The sequence below is a fragment of the Heteronotia binoei genome, chromosome 5 (assembly GCF_032191835.1).
Source record: "Heteronotia binoei isolate CCM8104 ecotype False Entrance Well chromosome 5, APGP_CSIRO_Hbin_v1, whole genome shotgun sequence".
Taxonomy (NCBI): Eukaryota; Metazoa; Chordata; class Lepidosauria; order Squamata; family Gekkonidae; genus Heteronotia; species Heteronotia binoei.
In genome coordinates, this window is record NC_083227.1 from 26,853,494 (window position 1) to 26,868,724 (window position 15,231).

The following is a 15,231-nucleotide window of genomic DNA, read 5'->3' on the forward strand; positions in this document are numbered from 1 at the left end:
AGGCATAGGTAAGGTTCGTAACTTTACTGGCTTGGGTTTATTTGGCATAACACCTAGAAATGCAGATGTAAATTCATGTTTTTCTATACTATTTTATATCCTTCAAAAGTATTATGCTGCTCCATGGGACCATTGACATTCATTCAAATGAATGGACAGGAGTCATTGTAAATAAATATTTGAATAGTGGTTTTCTTCAGCATCCCACAGATAACTAGGCTGCTAACCAGTCGTTTGGGGCGGAGGGCAGAATGCCATTTTCTTTTAATTCAGGCTTCATGTGTGGAAATGGGCAGTTGAAGCTTTTCATGGTGTTGGGTGGGAGAGGTTGCCCACCATAGCTGGCACCCTGGCAAGGCTGGATTGAAGATTACTTCTTTGCTTTGGGGGAAGAAGCAAGTAGGCACCAGTATCACAACCTCCACGGGCTGAGAAATGCAAGAGACTATTGTCTCAGCAAAAAGGGACTGTTTTGCTTACTCCAAACTAAATCCACATTGTATCTTTTGTTATGACCAACCAAAACAACACAACAAAATAAGTTTTTGAGTTCTACCTAACTCTATGTCCTGGGTAAGTGTGAAAAAAAAAAGCAAGGTGAGGGTTCATGTGTGTGTGTGTTTTTTTAAAGATCTGTTTTTGAAGGTAAGCAGAAGCTCAATGAAGCAGCATGGCGAAACACTGTGACATCACTTATGGTCACATACCTGGAAGTGACAGCATGGCGTTGCATGACACTCTAGCAATTTCCAGTAGCATCTTTGAGACCAATGCGATTTCCAGGGTATAAGCGTTTGAGAGTCAAAGCTCCCTTTATCAGATACATATTTATTTATTTAAAATCTAGCCCACCCTTCCCTGCATGCAGGGCTCAGGGAACTCTATGATTTTATTTCCTGCATTATGCAGGGGTGTTAGATTAGATGATCCTGGAAGTCCCTTCCAACTCTATGATTCATCAAAATTGGAATGGAGTCAAGGACCTCGCAGGGTTAACATGAGATTAAAACAGAGGAGAGGCACTGGAGAGACTTCTTAATTGTTTTATTGTGTATTTAAAATTATGTTTTATTTTTATTGTAAGCCACCTTGAGTTCCACGAGCGAGAAAAGCAGCTAATATTTTAAATAAGCTTTCCAGAGAATCCAGACATTCATACAGGCTTTATTGTTTGTTTTATACTCACTTTTCTAATCCAGAAGGAAGTCCAAATCATTTTTTATAGAACCATACAATGTCCTTGAACAAAGCAGGAGTCAAGTGCACCTTTAAGACCAACCAAGTTTTATTGAGAACGTAAGCTTTCGTGTGCTCTCTAAGCACACTTAATCAGAAGAGGGGATCAAGTATTGTGGGCTGAAATACATGACAAAACGGCCAAGCAACACTGTTTTATCATGTGACCACAGCCAGTCTGCACTCTTAAACAACAAACTGCATGTATTTCAGCCCACAATACCCGATCCCCTTATCTGATGAAGTGCGCTTAGAGAGCACAAGAAAGCTTACGTTCTGAATAAAACTTGGTTGGTCTTAAAGGTGCAACTCAACTTCTGCTTTGTTCAACTGCTTCAGACCAACACAGCTGCCCTCTTGGATCTACATACAATGTACTGAGATTGTTGATGCTCACACTCAACTGAAACCACCATACAGGCTTTGTTTGTTTTATACTCACTTTCCTAGTTCAGAAAGAAGTTCAAGACAATTTATATAAAACAATACAATGTGCTGAAATCGTTGATGCTCACACTCAACTGAAACCACCCACAACCACAAGACCACAGAACTCTGCAGAGAAAGACAGCCTTGAAAAAAATTCTCTCCTTGCCAACACTAGCTTCTGGGGCTCAAAAACCCAGGTCCACTTAGAATAGGGCCCCAGAGAAGGACCTAACTGTATGAGGAGTTTCTGGTGGAAAGATCCCCCCAGCATGGATTCGGTTGTGTCTAATAAGGTGTGTGCTCTGGCTGAAACTCTTCCCACACACTGAGCATGTATATGGTTTCTGCCCTGTGTGGATTCGTTGGTGTTTAATAAGGCCAGATTGGTTACCAAAGGTTTTGCTGCAGTGTGAACATTGATATGGTTTCTCCCCTGTGTGGATTCTTTGGTGGGATGCCAAGTGTGTGCTCTGACAGAAGCTCTTCCCACACTCCAGGCACGTGTAGGGCTTTTCTCCCGTGTGGATCCTCTCGTGCTTATTAAGGCTCGATTTGTGACCAAAGCTCTTGTTACAGCCCGAGCAACTGTACGGCCTCTCTGTCGTGTGAGTTCTCCGATGCTGAACGAGGTGGGAGCTCTGACAAAAGCTCTTCCCGCACTCCAGGCACCTGTACGGCTTCTCCCCTGTGTGGATTCTTTGATGCAACATCAGGCTGGAGTTCTGAAGGAAGCTGGTGTTGCATTCTGAGCATTTATATGGCCTCTCCCCTGTATGGATTCTCTTGTGAGAAATGAGCATGGCGCTTTCATGAAAGCTCTTCCCACACTCCAAGCAGGTGTATGGCTTCTCTCCTGTGTGGATTCTTTGGTGTGAAATAAGGGTGGTGCTCTGGGTGAAGCTTTTTCCACACTCCAGGCACTTGTATGGCTTCTCCTCTGCATGGTCCTTTTGACATTCAATAATATTTCTTCTCTGGGTGAAGGTCTGAACAAACTCTAAGCTTTGATTGGAATTCTGCTCTATGTAGATTCCCCAGTGAGCTCCTGGGCACCCATTCTTTCTTTTGGCCATTTGGTTTTCTTGTTGCGATGGTTCCCAGAAGTCCCCATCTTGACCAGGACTGGATTCATCCCTCATCTTCATGTGGCTTTCCTCTTGCTTTTTCAGTTCGTTGGGATCCCAAAAGTTTTCTTTCAGCTCTTCATGTTTGCCACCTTCTGGTGAGACCCCAAATTGGTCTCCCTCATTGTCCCTTTCCCTCACACCATCTGCTGGAATAAAAGGGAGAAACCAAATTAGAGGCTGGAACAAACCCTCTCATTAGTCATGGCCTTTTCAGTGGCAGCCCCACCATTATGGAATAACCCTCCACAGGGAGGTGTGCCTGGTTCCCACACTCTTGATCTTTAGAAGGTGCCTGAAGATGGTTTTATTCAGGTATATGATTAGTTCATTTCCCCCCTACCTATTGGCAGTTTTAAATTTAAACCAGTTTTGTTTCATGGCTTTTAAATGTATTTTTATGGGTTTTGTTCTGTTTGAATAAGCCACTTTGAGTGCTGTAAGGTAGAAAATGAGCTAATAAATGCTTTAAACAAATAAAATATGTCAGTATGTTAATTTGATTTTTCTTAAGGCCCCCCTCACTAATAGTGGTCAGTTGCACTTATTGGTTCTTCAGCCAGGAGAGGTGGTCGAGTTTGGAAAGCATAGACAGCTTCAAGAGGGGATTAAATAACATATGGAGCAGAGGTCCATCAGTGGCTATTAGCCACAGCGTATTGATGGAACTCTCTGTCTAGGGCAGTGATGCTCTGTATCCTTGGTGTTTTTTGGGGGGGACAACAGTGGGAGGGCTTCTAGTGTCCTGGCCCCACTGGTGGCCCTCCTGATGGCACCTGGGGGTTTTTTTGGCACCTGTGTGACATTGAGTGTTGGACTGGATGGGCCATTGGCCTGATCCAACATGGCTTCTCTTATGTTCTTATAAAGACCAGTTGTATCTTGGAATTTTTTTTAAATTATTCAAAGTCTACACAAAACAACACATTTCTAACAAATATCTCACATCAGAATAAAAAGAAGTAGTGAGGGGCCAATTCCAGTAGACATCTTGGAATTCTGACTGAAGCATATCTTTAGCAATTCTAATCCTGATTCATTTGTTTATGGTTGCCAACTCTGGGTTATGAAATTCCAGGAGATTTTGGGGGCGAAGAGGGCATAGTTTGAGGAAGGGCCTCAGCAGACATAATGCCATAAAGGCCAACCCCCCCAAAGCAGCCATTTTCTCTAGGGGGAACTGATCTCTCTAGTCTGGAGATCAGTTTTAGTTCTAGGAGTACCAGCTCCCACCTGGAGGTTGGCAACCTAGCCTTGCACCAGAGATAGGAGTTATACGTAACATTCCTGTGCAAGACCACTGGAAATGCTTTTCCAAAGAACAAGTCTCCCAATCAATGTGGGATTAGGCAGTAGGAATGATGTTTGCTTTGCCTGTACCCCACAAAGATGTGGGAGGATCATGCAATTTTTGCTTTCATGACACAAGAGCACAAGATCCTTACACCCATGTTCAACCCGCATTTTTGCTTTCATGACACAAGATCCTTACACCCATGTTCAACCCGCATTTTTGCTTCCTTAAATAAATTTATTCTTGACAACTGCTGAGCTGGTATTAGTTTCTGTAGACATGACCTCATGGGCAGATGTCTTCCTGTTAGTGCTTTTGTCTGTTCGATGCTGTAAGCTGGTTTATTTCTGGCGCAACTGAGGCAGAGATAAATAAACCCTTGCTCAGAGAGGCAAGGCAGAAGCATTTTCTCCTCAACACGCGTGTTGTGTGGTTCATTCCAACAAATCAAGCTAAAGGTTCATCAGAGGACACCAATTCTGTCCGCACAGAATTGCATCCTAAATCTTTCCCTCCTTCTAAAGGTAAAGGTAGTTCCCTGTGCAAGCACCAGTCATTTTCGACTCTGGGATAACATTGCGTTCACAACGTTTTCACGGCAGATTTTTTATGGGGTGGTTTGCCATTGCCTTCCCCAGTCATCTACACTCAGGTCGTGAGCAGATGGGGTCCGACTGCAGAGGACTCCCACATTTCTGTCTCTGACTGCCAAGAGATGAGGCTCAGAGACGCTGAGATGTGTGCCTAGATGTGAAAGAAAAAACAGCAAGCCAGGAAAGACCTCGTGGGAATGGAATTCAGTCCTGCCAGATATCAGAAGGCATTAAGAAATACCCAACATGCTATGCAATACTTAACAAAATTGAATGCACAAGCACTTTACACTCATCATTGCACCCTTCAATTTAAAAAAAAAAAGTATGAAAAGCTATGAACTGCTGATATCCAACAGTGTCTGGTTATAGGCTGAGCTACTGTGATGTCACAGAATGCTTTCAAACATTCAGCATGAAAGAGCATGCTTCCCTCTGCAAGGGGAACACCATGAAGAAATAGAACGAGGCCAAATTTCAGGAGCACTTCTGTAGTTCTCTCATCTTTCCTCCTGTTAAAACATCTGAACTTATGGTTTTAAGCACCAAACTATGCCAGCTAAAAATAAAGAAGGTGCCACACCTGAGCTTCAGTTCTTTGGCCAAAACCAGCCTTTCTCCTTACCATGCAGGCCGGCTTCCCTGACATCCTCCTGCTTGGGTTCTGGGCGCACCTGGCACTGCTCCACGTCAAACGGATCTTGGCCCACCTCAGAGAAACTCACAGACACTTTCTCAAATGTCACCTGTAACAGCCAAGATGGAGCCTTTAAGAAAACAGCTGGGAAAGGGGAGTGACAGGGAAAGGGCCTGGTTCTGTCCCCCCTCCTATATTTACCAGTCTTATTACCATGTATGGGGTAGCCGCCCTGAGCCACTCCGGTGGGAAGGGCGGGATACAAATTGAAATATAAATAAATAGGATTCCCAACTCCGGATTGGGAAGTTTCTACAGATTCAGAGATGGAGCCTGAGGAAGATGAGGTTTGGGGACCAGAGGGACCTCAGTGGGGTATAGTGCTGTAGAGTCCACCCCCACCTGGGGGACCCTGAGCAAGTAGAAAGCGGGCATTAAAAATGTTTTCAGGAAATGCAATTAAAATAAAAATAAGCAAAGGATCCTTTTTCTCCAGGAGAACTGATCACTGCAGCCTAGAGATTCGATTGCTGAAGTCAGCTGTATTTCCAGGAGATCTCCAGGCCTCACCTGGAAGCTGGCAACTCTCTGACAATATGAACTTTTGGAGACCTTCCAGAGAAACACCCCCAAATCAGGCTGTTTCACGGGCCAAGAGGACTGGCCACATCCACACTGGCAATCTCTGACACATTTTTTCCCACCCTTCCTCTGAGCTGCTCAGGGCAGCAAATGTTCTCAGGGCTTTTAAAAATGTATTTATTTATTTTATTTATATCCTGCTCTCCCCACCAAGGCAGACTCAGGGTGGCTAACAACACGAGGGTCAGCAACAACATGCCCAACCATTTAACAGTAAATACAAACAACATTAAATATAAAAACGTTAAAACATTTAAAACATCTGGTGCTAATTCGATGTATTCAGACAAGATATTAGTGGTGGTAATCAGACTGGTCGATTTTTAAACTTCTGGAGGTCCCAAACAAGCCAGCGGTGGTGTTTCTGGGCCCAATCCATCGCTGTAGATGTCATTATTAAAAAGCGTGGTGGAAGAGTGCCGTTTTGCAGGCCCTGCAGAACTGTGTGAGCTCTCGCAGGGCCCTCACCTCCTCCGGCAACTCATTCCACCAGCTAGGAGCAGCAATGGAAAAGGCCCTGGCTCTTGTTGATGCAAGCCTAGCTTCTTTGATGCTGGGGACCATCAACCAGTTTTGGGTTCCACACCGAAGTGCTCGTTGGGGCATATATGGGGAAAGGCGGTCCCTAAGGTATGCAGGACCCTGGCCATATAGGGCTTTAAAGATGATAACCAGCACCTTGAAGCGAATCCGGTACACTATCGGTAGCCAGTGCAGCGCTTTCAGCGCAGGCCGAATGAGATCCCGTAAAGGAACTCCCATTAACAACCTGGCTGCAGCATTCTGCACCAGCTGGAGTCGCCGGATTTGAGACAAGGGCAGCCCCATGTAGAGGGCATTGCAGCAATCTAATCTCAAGGTGACTGTAGCATGGATCACAGTAGCCAAGTCGTCGCGATCAAGAAAGGGAGCTTTACCATCTGCAGATGGTAAAAAGCTAACCTGGCAGTGGCAGCTACTTGGGCCTCCATCGTTAAGGAGGTGTCCAAGAGCACTCTTAAGCTTTTAACCTTGGGCGCCGGCATAAGCTGCGCCCCATCGAAGGTTGGTAAATGGACCTCCAGTCCCAGACCACGGCAACTTAGGTACAGGACCTCCGTCTTCATCAGATTTAATTTCAGTCCACTCAGCCTGAGCCACCCCGGACAGATCTTTTAGGGTGGAATCGGACTGGCCACCCATCAACAGGTAGAGCTGGGTGTCATCAGCATACTGGTGACAATCCAGCCCATGCCTCTGGGCAACCTGGGCGAGGGGGTGCATGTAGATTTTAAATAACATCAGAGAAAGAACTGCTCCCTACAGCACTCCACAAATAAGTGGGTGTCGCTGAGATAGTTCTTCCCCTAGTGCCACCCTCTGTCCCCGACCCTGGAGAAAGGAAGAAAGCCACTGCAAGGCTAACCCCTGGATTCCAGTGCTGACGAGGCGACAGGTCAGTAACTGATGATCAACTGTGTCGAACGCTGCCAATAGGTCTAATAACATCAGCACCGCCGAGCCACCTCTATCCAGATGTCTCTGGAGGTCATCTGTGAGGGTGACCAGTACCGTCTCCGTCCCATGACCCAGATGAAAACTGGATTGATGTGGGTTTAGCACGGAAGCGTCATCCAGAAAAATCTTTTTGTAACAGGAACTCCTTTGCATATTAGGTCACACACCTGTGAGATAGCTAATCCTACAAGAGCTTACAGGGCTCTTTGTACAGGGCTCCAGGAGGATTGGCTCTCTTGGGGTGTGTGGCCTAATATGCAAAGGAGTTCCTGCTACAAAAATAGTCCAGATGTGTTCTCTTCCTCCTTCATTTCATGCTCACAGCAACCCAAAGTCAACCAGACAGTGAATGGGTCTCACCTGGTTTTCCTGCCTCAGGGCCTCTTGTTGCCTCTGGAGGTACTCCTCAGCCAGGGCCACTGCCTGGGAGCAGGTCTCTGGGCCACAGTCCCTCACCCAGGCCTGGATTTCTGGAGGCAAGATGGTCAGGAACTGCTCCAGGATCAAGAGCTCCAGGATCTGCTCCTTGGAGCACCTCTCCACCTTCAGCCACTGAAAGCAAAGCTCCTGGAGCTGACTGCAAGCCACTCTTGGCCCCTCGGCCTCTGGGTAACGGAAGTGCCGGAAGTGTTGACGCTGCTTCTCCCTCCTCATAGAGTCCCCTTGCAAGATGGCAGCCTTCACTTTCCCATAGTCCTCTCTGTCTCTGGCCTCAAGTTTGCTGAAGGCCCGTGCGGCTTCTCCCCTTAGGGCCGGCAAAAGTTGGGCTGCCCACGCTTCCTTGGGCCACTGACAGGCTTCAGCCACTTGCTCGAAGGAGACCAGAAAGGCCTTGGCATCATCCCACAGGGAGGGCTTAGCAGGCAACATGTCTGAGGGAGGGGACTCCACAGTCTTCAAGAACACTTGCCACTGGTCTTCCCAGTGCATCCCCTCAACTGTCTCCTGTTTCACCTCATTGCCAGGTGTCCTCTGCACAAATTCTTTGGGTCCTTCACCCTGGGTGACAAGAGGGGCTTTCCATGTTCCTTCAGATCCCCTCCCTGAAATGGGGCTTGTGGGGTCACGAGCCTCCATTTTCATCCGTGGTAGTCCCAAAATGTTAAAATAAGTTACTGCAAGCTTAAACAGGCGTGCTGAGCGTCTGCCTGGGAAATGAAGATGGAAAGCAGAAACTGAGAGAGGGACAAGTGCACGGCTGATCTAAGGTTGCCAACTTTGGGGAGGGACATGTAGTTTTCCCAGAATTCCAACTGGTTTCCATATATCATTCCCATGAAGGAAATGGCAGCCTGGAAGGGTGGGCTCTTAGGTGTTAGGTCCTACTGAGGTCCCTTCCATCCCTCCCCAAGGTCCAACCCCAAATCTCCAGGACCTTCATAAACTGAAGCTGGTAACGTTACATGCCACTCCCTACCCCTATGCTGCCAGTCCCATGTTCAGTCTTTTCTGGTTACGGTCAGGCCCTTTATTTCCTTTTCATAATATTTCGTAACAAGGAGAGACTTGTGAGGAGGGGTCATTCCCCGATCTTTGCTTCCCCCCTCCCCCTTTCTCTCCCCAAGTCAATCCCTCCTTTTTTCCCCCAAGCCTCCACCAAGTCAATCCCTCATTCTTTATTTTTTTTCTTTCTCTCTTCCTCCAAAGCAACCTTCCTTCCTTCCTTCTCTCTGCCCCAAGCCAATAATCCATCTTTCCCTTTCTTTCTCTCCCCCAAGGCCATCCCCCCTTCTTCCCTTCCTTTCCCCCTACTTTTGAGTAGGGTTGCCAATCCCAAGGTGGGGGCAGGGGACCCTCCAGTTTGGAGGCCTTCTCCCCGCTTCAGGATCATCAGAAAGTGGGGACGGGGCAGAGAAGAAGAACAAGATATTGGATTTATATCCCGCCCTCCACTCCGAAGAGTCTCAGAGCGGCTCACAATCTCCTTTACCTTCCTTCCCCACAACAGACACCCTGTGAGGTGGGTGGGGCTGGAGAGGGCTCTCCCAGCAGCTGCCCTTTCAAGGACAACTTCTGCCAGAGCTATGGCTGACCCAAGGCCATTCCAGCAGGTGCAAGTGGAGGAGTGGGGAATCAAACCCGGTTCTCCCAGATAAGAGTCCACGCACTAAACCACTACACCAAACTGGCTCTCCAACAGAGAAATGCCTGCTGAGACCAGTTCCCATAGGTTATAATGGAAAATTGATCTGTGGGTATCTGGGGCTTGGGGGGCACTATTTTTTTTAGGTAGAGGCACCAAATGTTCAGCATAGCATCTGGTGCCTTTCCTCAAAACACTCTCCAAGTTTCAAATAGATTGGACCAGGGGGTCAATGAGACCCCCAAAAAGGTGCCCCTATCCATTATTTCCAAATAGAGGGAAGGCATTTAAAAGGTGTGTGGTGCTTTTTAAATGTGATGGCCAGAACTGCCCTTGGAGTTCAATCGTGCTCATCACACCCTTGCTCCCGGATCCACTCCCAAAGTCCCCAAATATATCCTGAGCTGGACCTAGCAATCCTACTTTTGAGTAGGGTTGCCAAGTCCAATTTAAGAAATATCTGGGGACTTTGGGAGTGGAGCCAGGAGACTTTGGGGGTGGAGCCAAGATCAAGGCTGTGACAAGCATAATTGAACTCCAAAGGGAGTTCTGGCCATCACATTTAAAGGGATGGCACACCTTTTCAATGCCTTCCTTCCATAGGAAATAATGAAGGATAGGGGCATCTTCTTTTGGGGCTCATAGAATTGGACCCCCTGTTCCAATAGTTTTGAAACTTGGGGGATATTTTGGGGAGAGGCACCAGATGCTGTACTGAAAAGTTGGTGCCTCTACCTCAAAAAACAGCCCCCCCAGAGCCCCAGATACCCGCAGATCAATTCTCCATGATTTTCTATGGGAACAAATCTCCATAGGGAATAATAGAGTTCCCAGCAGACATTTCCCTCCCCTCCCCCCACTTTCTGACGACCCTGAAGTGGGGGGGGGAAGGCCTCCAAACCAGGGGATCCCCTGCCCCCACCTGGGGATTGGCAACCCTACTTTTGAGCTCGGCCAAACCCCCCTCAAGCAGCTTCCCTCCCAGTGAAATACAGTCCAGCAGCTGAGAGTTGTCACTAAGCCAGGCAGGCCAGGGGTCGAGACGGTGCGGGTTCAGCTGCAAAGCCACCCGTCACCTCCCTTTCCTCTTATCTCCAGGCTTCCCTAGAGTGGAAAAACCTGTGGAGGCCTCGTTGCTAAGAAAGCCGTTGCTAAGGGCGGTCACGTACTCAAAGCAGTTCTCAGCCGTGATTGGCTGCTCTATTGAAAAGTTCCGTAAGAGAGAGGGGTGGGGAGAGAACGTTCTCTGCTTAGGTAAACCGTTCTCCGCGCAGGCGCAGTGAACGTTGTACTTTTTGCCTGTTTTTAACCTCATTTTTAAAAAGCAGTTTTTAGCTTTTTCTGCACAACTGGGGAGTGCCCCACGCCTGCATGATAACCTCTTTTCCCTCTAAGTGCCTCTTGTTTGCAGAAATAAGTCTCTGCACAATAAGGGGCATCATGCTGGGAATCAGATAAAGGTAAAGGTAGTCCCCTGTGCAAGTCGCTTCCGACTCTGGGGTGACTTTGCTTTCACAACGTTTTCACGGCAGACTTTGCCATTGCCTTCCCCAGTCATCTACATTCCCCCAGCAAGCTGGATACTCATTTTAGTGACCTTGGAAGGATGGAAGGCTGAGTCAACCTCGAGCCGGCTACCTGAACCCAGCTTCCATTGGGATCGAACTCAAGTCGTGAGCAGAGCTTAGGACTACACTACTGCAGCTTTACCACTCTGTGCCACGGGGCTCTTGGGAATTAGATAGACAAGTCTGAATTGATACAAGAAGCCCTGTTGGATACCTATTCAAATAATATTTTTTCTTTGTGCATGGCTGATTCCCCTTGATATAACAAAGTTCGAGTTCTATGGCACATTTAAGACCAACAAAGTTGTACTGAAGGTATAACCTTTAGTTTGCAAGCACACTTTGTCTTCAGACATACACAAAAGCTTATACCTTGAATAAAACTTGGTTGGTCTTAAAAGTGCCAATAGACTCAAACTTTGTTCTGCTGCTTCAGCCCAATATGGCTACCCACCTGAATCTATCCCATTGATAGGGCCACCTTCCCTGAGCACTGAGGAACCACTTTGCAGGATCAGACCAAAGGTCCAGTTAAACTAACATTCTCTTTCCTGCAATGGCTAGCCAGATGGGAAATTAACAGCAAACACTTTAAATAGCCATTACAGCCCAGAGGTACACTGCCCTTGAAAATGAAGGTTCCATTTGGCCATTCTGGCAAACATCTGTTGATAGACCTTTCCTCCATGAATTTGTCTAGCTCCCTTTTAATACCATTAAAGCTCCCTCTGAGCAACCTTTTAAAAAGTTAAAAGTCCTGCTCTTCTGCCAGTGATTTCAAGCAACACCCCCACCCCCCCAAAGCACCTCCAATATGATTTTTTGAAGAGTCCTGGAGCCACAGTAGTATTACAACTGTAACCAGCCACAGTTTTTGGCTTTGGCCCTCCAGAACACAAAGAGGAAAGCTGTCCACCCCAAGAGTTTGTTTTCCTTTGGACAAACTAGCAACTTGTTTTGGCAACAACAGCCTCTCCTGCATTCAGCTTGGGTTGCCAATCTCCAGGCAGAGCCTGGATTTTGTCCAGAATTACAATTGATCTCCAAGCTACAGAGATCACCTGCCCTGGAGAAACAGATGAAGCTGCCTTATATTGAATCAGATCATCGGTCCATCAAAGTCAGTATCGTCTACTCAGACTGACAGCGGCTCTCCAGGGTGTCAAGCTGAGGTTTTTCATGCCTATTTGCCTGGACCCTTTTGAGTTGGGAGATGCCAGGGATTGAACCTGGGACCTTCTGTTTACCAAGCAGATGCTCTACCACTGAGCCACCGTCCCTCCCCAACAACTGGCTCAGAGAGCAGACTCTGTACTGTAGATTCTAAGTAAAACCCCTTCCTAAATCCCCTCTTCCATAGACACTCCCCCAAATCTCCAGGAACTGGCAACCCTATTTAAAGCTTCAGTGCTGCAGGCAAAATTCAAGGCCTCCTCCGAGCCATAGAAACTAGCCACGTCTGGGGGAAAAAGATATTAGGTTCCAGTCCCTGCGCGGCTTCATTTATCCAGCTGGCGGCACCATGCTTTCTATACCGGTTGACGCAATCCGGGACTTATTATCCCCTTCCCCACCCAGTACCCAGACTCAGTCCTGAACCATATGCAACTCGAAGAGGTGAAAGTGTTCCTGAACAAGTGCAAAGTGCAGCTTTGCAAGGCAGACAGGCAGGCACAGCTTATCCTACCCGGAGACTGGGAGATAAAGGGGGCTGCGGAACACCGGGTGACTCCTCTCTTTCCCCTATGAATTGGGAAAACGGGGGGGGGGGGGACTACAATTGCCAAACTCTTTGCTTCCGAGAGAAGCAGGAAAAAGACTCTCCAGGGGCTACCACAACCTTCTCTATTCCTACTAGTAGCAGGGGATGGGGGTGTCTCTCCTATGTAACCCCCTGATTTTGGCTGCCTTCTCTGGCAAATGCAAGCCCACCTGTCTCGCAAGCTCACCTGTCTCGCCCCCAAAGGCTCCTCGGCTTTGCCTTGCGAGAAAAATCTCAAACCGAGCCCTCCCCCTTTGACAGAGGCCCGCTGAGCCGCCTCTCTAGGCACGCGCAGTCTCTCACTTTAACCCTGTGAATGCCGCTGGCTACTTAGCAGAAAGGGAAAAATCTGCCTTTGGTGGGGACGGTGCCAGCTCTGGGTGGGGCCGGTGGCTCAGTGGTAGAGCATCTGCTTGGGAAGCAGAAGGTCCCAGGTTCTTCAATCCCCAGCATCTCCAACTAAAAAGGGTCCAGGAAAATAGGCGTGAAAAACCTCAGCTTGAGATTCTGGAGAGTCGCTTCCAGTCTGAGTAGACAACACTGACTTTAATGGACCGAGGGTCTGATTCAGTATAAGGCAGCTTCATATGCTCATATGGGGAAATACTTAGAGATTTGTGGGAGTGGAGCCTCGGGAGGGCAGGGTTTGGGGTGGGGAAGGACCTCAGCAGGGTTCAGTTCCATAGAGTCCACCCTCCAGAGCAACCATTTTGTCACCAGGAGATCCAATTGTAATAGAGGGAGATTGCCCGGCCCCGCCTGGAGGTTGGCAACCCTACCAGATAGGACATTAAAAAGAACCAATAACAGGCCCGTAGCTAACTAGGGGCCTGGCCCCCTGACAGGTTTTGGGGGCCCCTCACCCCCTTCCCATGGCCACCCCTCCTATGTGATTTAAATTGCGTGACTGCCCTTCCCGTGCCATTTAAAGGGCCCACTAATCAGTGGATCCAAAGGCACTTTAAATCACTGGGAGGGAGAGGAATGGCCTCCCCTGTGGCCTCCTCCCGCCGCAGACCCTAGCTACAGGACTGACCAATAGTTAGATGTTAGTTGCGGCTGATCAACCAAGTATATTTATAAGCAGGAGTCATTTCATAGAAAATGAGGTGCCGGTGCTGATTAGCACAATTCATTTGCATAGGCCACACACCCCTGACATCGCTGGAAGGCGTGCTAAATTTTATTAGCTGGGCATCTACGTTAAAATGCTTCTTGAATTATACTTGTCATAACAAAACCTCACTCCCATCAAACTTTTTGAATTACTTTCTCCTAGGTGGCCACCATGGCATGATGATTTCCATCTGTCTGCTTTATATGTTTTAGCTATTTTCCCTTTTTTTATTTGTGGGGGAAAATATTAGAAAGTTTGTCAAATCTTAGAGTTCAGCAAAATTCCCACAGGGGGTTTGAACAATGGAGCCCAAAAGCAATTATTGGGGGGGGGGGGGCGGGAAGAAAGAGCACAATAAGATTTAGAGCAGGGGTGTCAAACAAGCAGATTAGAGGCCGAATCAGGCCCCCCGGGAGGGCTCCTATCAGGCCCCCGAGCAACTGGCAGTCATCTGCTTCCTTCTCCCTGTACCTTGCTTCCTTTTGTGTAACAGTTTGCTTTGCAAGGCTTGCTCAATTGCACAGGCGTTACAGAGCAAAACCTCTATTTTCTCTATTAATTGAGGCTCCTTGGAGAGGAAGGGGGGGGAGGCAGAGCTCGTTTTCCCAGGCTGTCTCAAACACACAGCAGAGTGACTGAGCCAAGCCTCTCTTCCTTCTATTGGCTGCGGCTCCCCCCCCCCCCCAAGTCCCGTTGGCAAGGAAGGAAAGATCCAGTTTCCTGGATCCCATGGAAGAAATACAAAGATAGCACCTTTAAAACCAATGAGTGCTAACGTTTTAACTTCTAATATATATATTTGTGTTTGTCTGTGTGCTTTATAAAGTTTATATCTCTGTTACCTAATCTTAAATAAGTGCACACATGATCTGGCCTGACATGGTCTGGCCCAACCTGACATGACCCGGCCCAACAAGGTCTCATTTATGTCAGATCTGGCCCTCATAACAAATGAGTTCGACACCCATGATTTAGAGGTTCTGGAGCTCTGCTCCTGTGAGTTCCTGCCCAAAATGAGGCCTGTTTACAAGCATGGCTGCATAGAGAGCACTTGAAGAGGTGTGCATACACATGAAAGCTTATAACTTGAATCAAACTTTGTTGTTCTTAAAGGTGCCCCTGGATTAAAACTTCACTCTGTTCCTGCTTATGTTACAGTGGGGTGCTGGAGATGGGGAAAGATTTTCAAGCATTTTTTTCTTGAAGACCATTAGCAAAAGTAATTCCAACTTACAGTGTTGTTAGTCAG

General features: G+C 47.5%; 1 protein-coding gene across 1 annotated transcript in view; it reads right to left on the reverse strand.

Moving 5' to 3' along the window:
• Positions 1-1,868: 1,868 nt before the first annotated feature.
• Positions 1,869-15,231, reverse strand: part of LOC132571881 (zinc finger protein 850-like) — a 49,473-nt gene continuing 36,110 nt past the window's right edge. The window contains exons 10-11 of the mRNA XM_060238673.1: positions 13,405-13,409; positions 1,869-2,555 (exon numbers count right to left, since the gene is read on the reverse strand). Of these exons, the coding sequence (XP_060094656.1) occupies positions 1,869-2,555; positions 13,405-13,409 (692 nt within the window). The remainder of the gene's footprint in view (positions 2,556-13,404; positions 13,410-15,231) is intronic.